The sequence below is a fragment of the Bacillus rossius genome (genome assembly GCF_032445375.1).
Source record: "Bacillus rossius redtenbacheri isolate Brsri chromosome 9 unlocalized genomic scaffold, Brsri_v3 Brsri_v3_scf9_2, whole genome shotgun sequence".
NCBI lineage: Eukaryota > Metazoa > Arthropoda > Insecta > Phasmatodea > Bacillidae > Bacillus > Bacillus rossius.
In genome coordinates, this window is record NW_026962013.1 from 24,126,622 (window position 1) to 24,137,954 (window position 11,333).

The following is an 11,333-nucleotide window of genomic DNA, read 5'->3' on the forward strand; positions in this document are numbered from 1 at the left end:
AAAAAAACTTTTTTTTTTACGTGTTTGAATTTTTTTTTGTTTACTTAATCTGTATCTGGTTTATTTCTGTTTTAGTGAAATTTGCTATAAACAGTCGTATTGTGTGTGGTCATTGGCTAATGAGTTTTATTTCACAGTATTGTGATTTTGTCTATCCAACTGCTGACGCTACTACTTGGTGCTTGGACTGTTGGTGGCTATGCGTAGTGTAACGTCCTAGGTGTTTGCAGGGCCGAGCAGTGTTTGCCAGCGGCTCACCGTTTCCTCCGGTGACGTACAACGGGAAGACCTTCTACCCAGGGCAAGGCAACAACTCGTACATCTTCCCTGGGGTGGCCCTGGGGGTGATCTGTGCAGGAGTGAGACACATCAGTGACGAGGTGTTCCTGATCGCTGCCCAGGTAGGCAGAAGTCTGCATTCACTGCCGCTTCTTATTTTGATGTTAATTTTTTGTCTTAACTATTTATGAAGGTATTTTCGTGTAAATTTATTCAGCTCAGCTGTAAAAGGTTGCAAAAGTGATAATAATTTTAAACATCTGAGTGAAATTCCACAGATACCAGATAATACTTTATAACTATTTGTTGGAAAATTTTAGATATAAATAAAATGCAAGAGTACTATTCGGATGAATTTAAAAGAAATCCGCGATGAGTAGACGATTGAAAAAATCAACATGGCATGTGGGATGGAGTAAGAAAGAGCACAGCAGTGAATCTTGTAACCAGGAAGGAAACTTGCCACAAGTAAAAAAATAATCTGAAACCTTTGGCTCACCAAACCGAAGCTCTAAACCACCCAGCCAAAGGTCACTACTGTAATACTTACCAGAAAATAATTTTTATAGGCTGTTGCTGTCACTAGAATTTTTGCTGTTTTTGGTTTTTAATTCTTCCAAGTTTTGCTGGAGGATTTTATTCTCATTCGCAAACACCTGGAACCCATTCTACAAACTCATACTGTCAGACAAAAGTTAGATTAACTCTCTGCTGTACCCAGTAGAGCGTTACTATAAATGGTTTATTATTTTAAAGTAAATATTTAGTATATATTTTCAGGAGTCTTAGTATATGTAGAACATTTAGTAACAGTTCAGATAAAATACGTGCTTTTTCATTTAGTATACATTTTTAAAAGTATATTATTAACATTAATTTTCACTATTATCTCACTAAGTAGTATGTGCAAATTTGTCATGGCACCAATAAATTCAGGCTTGCATATTATACTCAAACAATTAAAGTGAGTCTTTTATTTAATGGTAAACATAAAATAAATAATATTTAGTCTTGTCCAATACTTTTACCTATTGCATGAAAAATAAGGCCAGTGTGATGAAATCTGCAAGGGTACTAACTGGTAAAACATTGGATTTGCTTGTTCACGTGCACGTCACAAGGGCGTGAAGCGGGACGAAACACAGCCGGAGCGAGTTGTGAAATGCACTGTTCACATTTCCTCTGGCAGGCACTGGCGAACTTGGTGACGCCCGCTGACCTCGATCTGGGCGGCTTGTACCCTCCGCTCAGCAAGATCAAGGAGTGCTCCATTGAGATCGCCACCAAGATCGCAGAATACGCATACGACCAAGGTAGGCGTTAGTGTGTAGAGGATGGTGCAACACTTAAGCTATAGTGTGTTTGTTTTGTGTGTTGTATCTGACATCTTGTTATTGTGTTTGATTTTGAACTGTGTAATTGTGCATACAAAATATAGGTAAGAAAAATAAATATAAGTTATTCGTAATGTGCGACCATAGGCTATACTAGTTAGTGGTAAATACTTAAAAGGTTTTAAGTTTTTTGTAATTATTTCACAGATATTGTAAGGTAGACTTAAAAAAAATCAAACTCTTGTATGTCATTGAAAGGCTTACTTAAGGAATTGCCTCCCATTTCAGGTCAAGATTTTATATTTACCGTAATTACAGATAAACTTGTAGACATTTTTAAACTTTTAACTTTGACGAAATGAAAAATATATACAGCGCATACTTTTTGCTTAATTAGCTGCCAAAGTTACATTTTTAACGTTTTTGGGTTGTACAAATAAGGAGAATTTAATTTATTGCAGAACTGAAACTTTTTAGGTTTAACTGCAATGCCACGGGCTACTTCAAGAAATGGTTTGAATTTCTTTCAGAAAATATTAATTTTACCTGGCATTTCAAAATTCTTAAATTTTGTTACGATTTCAACAGCAAGAAACATGAAATGAGTTTTTATGATCATAAATATAAAATCTACTCTTAATTATTTTAGTTGTTAAGATCAAATAGTATTCCCAAGAATATTAACTTTAAAGTAATAATGCAAAGAAATACTGGTCTTCATTTACTCTTTCTTAACTACATACCGTGTTTTATCGCACATTGGTCGCACGCGCGTAATCGTCGCAACCATATTTTAGGCTGTCAAAACCTCTCGCGTAAACGTCGTATGATCTTTTTGGTCCCGCTAGTAGATGCCGAGCGCTTTGTGTAGGTATCTTTTCCGTATAAAACGATGTATTTTAAAATAGAAATATAATATTTCTTCGGTCATTACCACTTACTTAATAAATTAACGGAAAAATACGAAGTTGTTTGACGTATACGTAAATTTTCTTATAAAGACGTTTTTAAAAGTTGTTTCCTTTATCTGATTGTCTGCTTTGCCACGGCGTACCGCTTATAAAAATTGCTTCCCGTATAGAGAGCGCGCACGTAGTCGAATATTGATATCTCGCCGATTGGATGCAACGCGCGCACTCTGTCAGGTGCCGAGTTAACTACATTTGATAGCCCGCATTCTTTCGTGGTAAGTGTGTACTACGACACGTTAGTTTACTTCAGATTCAAGTGGCTTGCGTTCGCGTTAGAGTTTTGGTTTTTCTATTTAAAGTTGAAAAAAGGTTTTTGTTTAAGGAATTATTAATATACATAGATTGTTTGGTGTGCTCTTGTAAACTCCACCTTTTTTTAAATAAACGTACTTTCCATGAACAGGTTTTTTTTTATGAATATCTTTACCTAACAAAAATAATTTTTTCTGCATATTGGTCGCATCCCTAATTTTCAAACTTGATTTTAGAATAAAATGTGAAACGATTATACGAGAAAACACGGTAATTTTTTTCTGCCCATTTAAAAATGTAAAATGGGGTTTATACTGTATCATGGTAACTACAAAATGTAAAAATCAAACTTTCCTGACAAAAAAAAATTCATAATGTTCTACATTAAGCCAAATTGGTTTTAATGCTTGATAACTCTCCTGTAAACTACTACCAATACCTTTCACACTTAATTATTTAAGTGAAGTGTTATTTAAAATTACAACTTCAGTGACTATTTTCTCTGATATAGCCAGTATTTTCCTGGCAATTTTCAAATTTCCTGACTCTCCCATGTTTTCCAGACCTGTTGCAACATTGCAACCATGTCTTTTTACAGACAAGGTTTAGCTTAGTACAGTTGTGCAAAAGGTATGTAATGCAGTGTTTCAAGCTACCTTGGTATTTGGGTTTGGGAAAGTATTGCTCTTCGCTGTTTGTATGGTACAACTGTGGCTTACCTGCGGGAGAGAAGTGGCATCTTGAGGGAGGGGTGTGTGTTGCAGGTGAAGCGTCGGTTTACCCCCGGCCCGGCGACGTGGCAGGGTTCATCTGCGCTCAGCAATACGACTACCACTACTCCTCTGCCCTGCCCGCTACCTACCCCTGGCCCTCGCTGTGAGAGGTCAGCAGTCCCTCGCTTGATCCTCGCTTGATCCTCGCTGCTGCGTCCTAGCCCCCTCACCATGACCTCTCTCTCTCTCACTCTCTCTCTCACTCGTGCGGTGTTAGTCGCATCATGATGCTGTATCTGTGTGCACACGCTCGGGTCGACACTCTTTGTCTCGCACGTATTTTGTTGGATTTTTTAATTTCTATTCTTCGAAGGTTTTTACTGTAAAGTTATCATGATAGTGTTCATGCACAATATGTTTCGTCTCAAGTATTCTCAACTGATATTTACTAACTATTATCTAATAGAAGTAAAAACTTCACGCAAATGTTCAGAATTATCATTCGTGTGACCTTTCACAGCTCGTAAATAATGTTTAATAAATATCTGGTTAGAGAATTTGTAATCAGCAAATGAAAGTGAGCTATCACATTACTATTCATTACTACCAAGATATTTTACTGTAAATTTAAAGAAAATTAAATTACTTCGCATATAAGACCGTGCCTAAATAGAAGCCTCACGTTTTGATTATAACTTAGGAGTTTTTTTTCTTTCTGTTTTTATATACTTTCAAAATGTTAAAATGGTGTTTTTACTAATAGCTTAAATTGAGCAAATATACTTTTTTTTTTAAAACTGGTTGTAGTTAAAATTTAGAGCATGGCAAATTAACGTAGCATAATTAAAAGTAGTGCAGTAATTGTTACGTAGAGACCATACTGACAATCATACTGCTATGGAGTGTTTTGAAATGCTTTAATTGTAGTGAGGATGATACACATAATATGATGAATACTAATTAGGGATACAAAAATTACTCCTCAATACATACTAGTTTTCAGATCTGTACACCATGGGATGGCCACTCATTAGTGGAAATTAGTAAAATTAGGTAGTTGAAATTTGTGGGTTGAATACTAAAAATTTTTTTATGAGTACTACATAAATATTTTAAAATGAATACAAATTGAAATGGCTGGATGTGTGCGCACATACAGTATTCAAGATTTGAATTTTAACTGCACCGTGTGTTGACTGTTTGGTTTTGGCTTCTTCCTGTTTTATGTACTAATTAATACTTCTGTGTGTATATTTTTAGTAATTTTGTTTTTGCAAGCAAAAAAAATATTTTAGGCTTATGGTTTATTTGTATTGGTGATTGTGATTTACATTTGTAACTGCTCTCTGTTTGGTTGGTTTTGGCTTCTTCCTATTTTTTTTTGTGTTTACTGTGTTTGTGTTGGTAGTTTTCAGCTAGCCAAAATGTTTTCTCACATTTGCATGTTTTAGCAGTATCTGCATCATTAACTATAACATTAAACCCAGGAATAGAACAAAGCACTGAACAGAAGTACAATGCATTATTCATTTTATCCACACAATGATTAGGAAAGTAGCAGATGTTGCTATGTGCTAATATGTTTTCAGGTTACTAGTTTTCACCCACCCATTCATTCCATAAATATTCCATGCTTATCTCATCACCGTCTAATGACCTCAATGTCGATGAGACTGAACCGTTACTGAGTAATTAATAATTCATTTAGAGCACTTCATTATTTTGAATAATTGAGTCAATCTTATGCCATTTAAACACATGCCTACAAGGCATCTGGAATTTACTTTGTATTATAACTAAAAAGAAAATTTGTTCATGGGCCACCTTGTTTGCAGTAGTAAGCTTTTGCCAGCTTAGTGAATTTATTACCCTTATTGTCACGTTAAGTTCACCAATAAGTTGTGTGTTTGCTAACATTACTCATTGGTATTGGAATTCTGCATCAGCAGCAGTATTGGTTGATATAAATCTTTTATTTTAAAAACAAATTTTTATGGGAGGAGGGTGGAGCAAGGGAAATTGGAAGAAAATTTAAATTTATAATTTGCTCTGTAGACATCTAGATAGTGCAGCATGTTATCCCAGTGATTAAGTAATTTATTACATGTTTGTTTGCGTAGGTGTGGCCTCGTTCTACCCGGAGCCTACAAACAAAGGGAAGTTTGTGAGGAGCTGCCTGTACAACTACACTTACGAAAAGTCTGTGCTGCCAACCACGTTCTCCTGGCCAGAAATAAATTAATCAAGGTGCATTAAATTAATCTATGTACTGTAAAAAAAAAAGTTAAAATTTTTAAGCTGTGAGGGTTTCACTTATTTTATTCAGTGATATCTTAAATATGTTTGTTATGTATATAATAGTTTAAAAATTAAATGACATACAGTATTTATTAAAAATGTGTAATTTCTGGTACATTATTTAACATAAAATACGTTCCGATTTTTGCAGTTTTGCTCTTGTCAGAGAAGGAATTGGGAAATAGACATAGTACAGAGAAATAATGAACACTGAATGGTATATGCAAATGGGGGAATAGATGAGGTAAAATGGCTGGGGAGAGGGAGATAAGGCTAGAGAAGGTGCAGAGACAGAGTAAAAAATAGTTAATACTTAATAGCTAGATAACAAGATTGTATGTTTTTATTTTTTATGAAGATGGTGGCATTATTCAACATAGTACAAGATGTGAAGATATTACTCAATACTTATTTCAGTTCTAAAAATTGTTTCTTGATTTTAGAATATCAAACAGTAAATTGGTATTGTTTTAAAATAATATTTGGTGTTATAAAAAAAAACCTTATGTTTGAAACACAAAATAAACATAACAGGAAATTTGTTTTAAGAAGTTGAATTAGAAGACTGGTAATAGTTGTAAGTCAAATCCTGTTGTCAATTACTAGCTAAAATAATATTTTCTCTACAAAAAACTCGAAGAGGAATAAGTAATTTAAAAGGCTGACAAGAATATTATTACAGTAAACCAATTTCACAAGAAAATAACAATTCTGTAAAGTTGAATCAAGAGATGAAATAAGGATAATCCGGAGGCAAACTGAAAGAAGAGCATTGACCGGAGTACTCCAGTTTCCATTTCGAGGGCCCAAACCACGAAGGAAGGATGTGAGGCTGCAGCAGCCAATTTTGCAGACTCGCTCGTCTAGGGAGGTTGACTCCCACTTGCTGACCTTTTCAACTCTCTTGCAGATGTCGGAAGGGCACCTACGGTTTGTCACAAGCGAGTATCACAAGTACATAGAGATAGAGTGAATAAAAGATGTATCAAACTGTTTTGTTAAAGTAAAAACCATTTAAAGAAATTACTAATCTCTTTTAAATCAATTTGCTTATTTTGATTGGTAAGACTGCTAAGATCAATTAAATTTTTTTTTGGTTCAATTGAGTAAATGTTACATGAAAGCACCATGAATTCAGATTTTTTGTTTATAGTTAGCTTTGCTAAGCTGTAACATAATAGTTTAATGTATTTGAATGCTTTGAATTTCAAAGTTGAAACCAGATATATCTATGTTGCAGATTGTTTGAATTTGAGAAATATACTTTTATTTTGATTGAATTTGTGTACTAAACGCAGTGGTAGAGTTCGCCGCTGAGAAAAGCCGAAATTAAAGATAGTCACACACAGACTTAGTAAATATTAGTCAATTTGTTGTGTTAACTGAGATTCAACTGAAGAACTGAGATGTGAGAATGGGGAGATTAATTTTGTGTTATTGTCAAATTATATTTTGATAACTTTGGAATAAATTTAATAATTTCGACCCTCATTTGACCCTATAGTTTTCAGAATACAGTGATATTTGAACGTGGTAATAGCCACATTTTACCTGGAACAGCCAGCAACCGACTGGATGGATGTGTGTGTGCAGGCAGAAATGGCGGACCGGATTCATGCATGCTACTCGCAACTTAACCTCTGGATGCATAATTATGCAAATTGTCAAATGCATCATGATGCAAATAGTTGATGCATCATAATGCATCAGACCATCTGCATCATGATATACCAGGTAAATGCATCATTATTATTATGCAGCCAGACTAATTCATCATGATTCAGATGGTCAGAGGCATCTTGAAGCAGACAGAACGCAAGCCAGCCAGCAGCTTACCTGACGGATGCATGCTTGCAGACAACCATCAAGAGACCAGAATGCAGAAAGCCAGCCGACTAGATGAATGATGCAGATTGTTGGTAGTATCATGATGAAGACAGTGAGTCAGAAGCGACTGGATGATACTATTAAGATAGCCAGCCGACTGAATGGATGCAAGCATGCAGACAGCTAGCGGGACGGGACGGGACGGGACGGGACGGGACGGGACGGGACGGAGTCAGCCAGCCGCCTGCGATTGTAATGTTATTGACTATGGGTATTTATGTTCTATCACAAATCAAAACAGCACAAAATGTCACGGCTGTCTGCAGATAAGGGAACACATCCATGTTAAAAACAGACCAGTGTGTGAGGCATGCTGTGTGTTACAGAAGTTTATAGCCACTTCCCTGGTGCATCAAGTAGCCTGCCCAGCCCATCTGCTCGCCAGGATACGTCCGTCACACATCCCCTGGAGTTAAAGCGGACGCTATTTAACAAGTGGTACATACTATGTTACATAACAGCTGGAAGAGTGCATACAAGTGATAATTACTTGAATAACATTTTACTGCTGTTATTTAATATAATAAGCACATCTGCAGAAAATTTATTGAGTAAACAAATGTGAGGAAGATATTTGTATAATGTAAAGAAAAACACATGTCATGCAAAATGTAAATTGTTACTTACTGACAATGACATATGGATATGTATTTTGCCGGTGCAAATAAATGGTAATAAATTGAACCTGTCAGATTTTTTATTACCATGTTTGTATTTTATTTAAATGTTAAACTAGAAAACAATTTTTTTGATGTTGGACTTAGGGTGATATTTTTAAGCATTTTTGGGGGGCAAATTGGTAAATTTTGTGCTGGTTTTAAGCCAATGCAGTTTATTTTGGGGGGAAACAGTTGTAAAATTTGTGATTTTAGTTTATTTTTACAATTAATGCTGTATTTTTATTCAATTAGATTATTATGAACCAACACAACTTGCTTTACTTTGAACTTTTTTGTTGCCATTTTGAAATTGGTTGGTTTGAATTATATAATGAACAGAAGAATATAGTTGATACATCAGAAGTCTGTTAATATTCACATAAAGACAAAATTATTAAGAAACTTACCAAAATATCCTTTATTTGAACTGAAAATGTCCTAATTTTCACCCAAAAATCCTTAAATTTCACCTAAAATATTGCCCTAAGTCCAACACCAAAATCTTTCATTCCTAGGTTTATACAAGAGAATTTACTTGACCAGGGTACTAATAAGACAAAATAAGTTTCCTGTTCAAAACAAAATTTATTTATATTTTTAATCATGCTACACAAGTGTACTCAACAAGGTATCTGTTACAAGATTTAAATTTATGTGAACATGTTCCTTATTAAATAAGTATTATAAATACTTCATTTATCACATACTCAAAGGTCACCAAGTTTACAATACCTAATGACTACAAACATTAGATGCTTGGCAGACCACATAGGTTAGTAAGTTACCATTACTGACCATCTTAGTGTTTTATCGCATAATATTCACACATTTTATATTATGTTTGAAAAGTTATTGATAAAATGGAAATTATGTTTTTAATTAAAAAGTATAAAATAGCAACGCAAGCCAAACAATTTACATTAATTTGTCATGCAATAGAAACCTATTTAGTTAACCTTAAATAGAGAAGGAAAAAAAACTAGCCCTCACGTGAGATAGAAAGCATATTAAATTATAGATTTAAACTTTAAAATACATACATAATTTTATATTGGGGGGAAAATATCATGGGCAACATCTTACATGGAAAAAATAAGGAAATTCATATTGCGGCAATTCATTTTAGTTGTAATGCTGTATTTTCCCATTATAACTACGAAACTGCCTGACAGCAACTTCAAAACTGAATGTTGTTCAACACTACACGATCAAAACCATCATATGACATCTGTGCGAGAATTTTTTCTCTCCAAATTTTGACGCCCTAAAATAATGGTGCGATGATTATGCGATAAATCACTGTAATCAATTTAAACAAAGCAAACCATACAAACATTTAAAAATTGCACAAAATTTTAAAAAACAAATAATTTAAACAATATGAAATACTCTTAACATTCTAAATGCAATCAGTAGTTAACTGCATTCTGCCATATATTTTAAAAAATTTACATCTAAATTTTATGAAACCACTTTACTCAATAATAAGTACACAATAGTACTTCAGTGAAACCTCATTAAATTAATACAAAATGTTCTCAGTTCCTAGATATTACTTAGAAATTATAGTGCTAAGCAGATTATTTACCTAGTACAAAATATTGTTCTGATCATGTAATACAAAGTTTTTTTGTAGGTAATTTCAACTTACGTAAATGTTGTAAGAATACCTAGAACAGAAGAAAATTTTTTACATATCTTATTATTGCTTAAAATTTACTTCTGATAATATGTATAGTTACTATCAAGTTTTCTTACAGTGCATTTTTATTTTGATTGTCTATGAATTATTTAATTTGCTATTCAAAGAGTTAAAATTCAATAGTTTGGTTTATACAAACCTCATTATAACAAAGTGACAAATTTATGGTCCCTCTATTTTGGTATTAGTAAGGTTTGTCTGTATACATATTATTAGGGATGGGACGATTCCAAAATTTTAGATTCCGATACCCGATTCTCGATACTCACCTAGTTAACTTAATATTAAATAATTCAAATTCTATTTGCAACATTTTTTTTTTTTTCAGCTTTCAATACATATATGATGTAGCATACATCATAAAATCATATTTATCAAATTTAAGTACACAACTAAGTTATTAACATTAACTCATATAAATGTTTACATTATTAGAAGTTAATGGCTCATATGTCAAAGGGGTCAAACTAATCTAAATATTGTTTTGTAATACGTAATAAACTATAAAAAAAAATTTTAAGCTTTCCTTGAGCAGTATAAATTATTTTCGTTCATACAACTTGCCTAACTTAGAGAAGGGTACAAATTAACTAAAAAATTTGTAAAATGAAACAGTTACAAAATTAACAAACAACTAGAGAACTAGCAAATAAAAGTGTTGTACTTGATTGTGGTATTTCGGCGTTAAGTTACATTTAAGAAACACAAATTCATTCGTTGTTATTTCGGCGTTGTGGTAACGACCCAACAAAATCTATAAAACACTGACCAACTAATCATCATCGTCACACCATTCGAAAATGAATGTTTGTTTACATTTTTCCGCTTTTTGGCGCGATTTAAAATGCTTGTGCTGCCCCGTACGGCTGGGTGACGAAGTAGCCTGGTTCGCCCGATAATCTGCTTGATACTACGATGCTGTTCCAACTATATGCCAGCGCCCCCGGCTGACGTGGTATGGCCACTCACGTAAGGCTGTTCCAAACACCGTTCGCCCAATCATCTGCTTGCTTTTGTATTTATCCGGTGTCGCTGTTCCAAACTGACGCCAGTGCCCCGAGCAGTGTGCGTGGACTTTAAAACTTCGCCTGTTTGTCTTATCTATCCAAACATTATGCCGGAAAGGAAAATAAACTCCGTAGGTTTGCATATTTTTACAGTATATTTTTGGGTTTAACATTATAACGTGAGCGTGTGTAAGCTTTTGTTTGCTTTAGTGCATTTATGATTAATGTTCA

General features: G+C 34.0%; 1 protein-coding gene across 3 annotated transcripts in view; it reads left to right on the top strand.

Moving 5' to 3' along the window:
* LOC134542962 (NADP-dependent malic enzyme-like) overlaps positions 1-8,418 on the top strand; it is a 65,849-nt gene extending 57,431 nt beyond the window's left edge. Inside the window, exons 10-13 of one of the 3 annotated variants that reach the window (XM_063387589.1) lie at positions 231-401; positions 1,469-1,592; positions 5,670-5,796; positions 8,061-8,418. In XM_063387589.1, the coding sequence (XP_063243659.1) occupies positions 231-401; positions 1,469-1,592; positions 5,670-5,791 (417 nt within the window). In that variant the 3' untranslated portion in view covers positions 5,792-5,796; positions 8,061-8,418. Of the gene's footprint in view, positions 1-230; positions 402-1,468; positions 1,593-3,600; positions 3,720-5,669 lie in introns of all 3 variants that reach the window. The other 2 variants (XM_063387590.1, XM_063387591.1) reach the window with 2 other exon arrangements.
* The last annotated feature ends 2,915 nt before the right edge of the window (positions 8,419-11,333 follow it).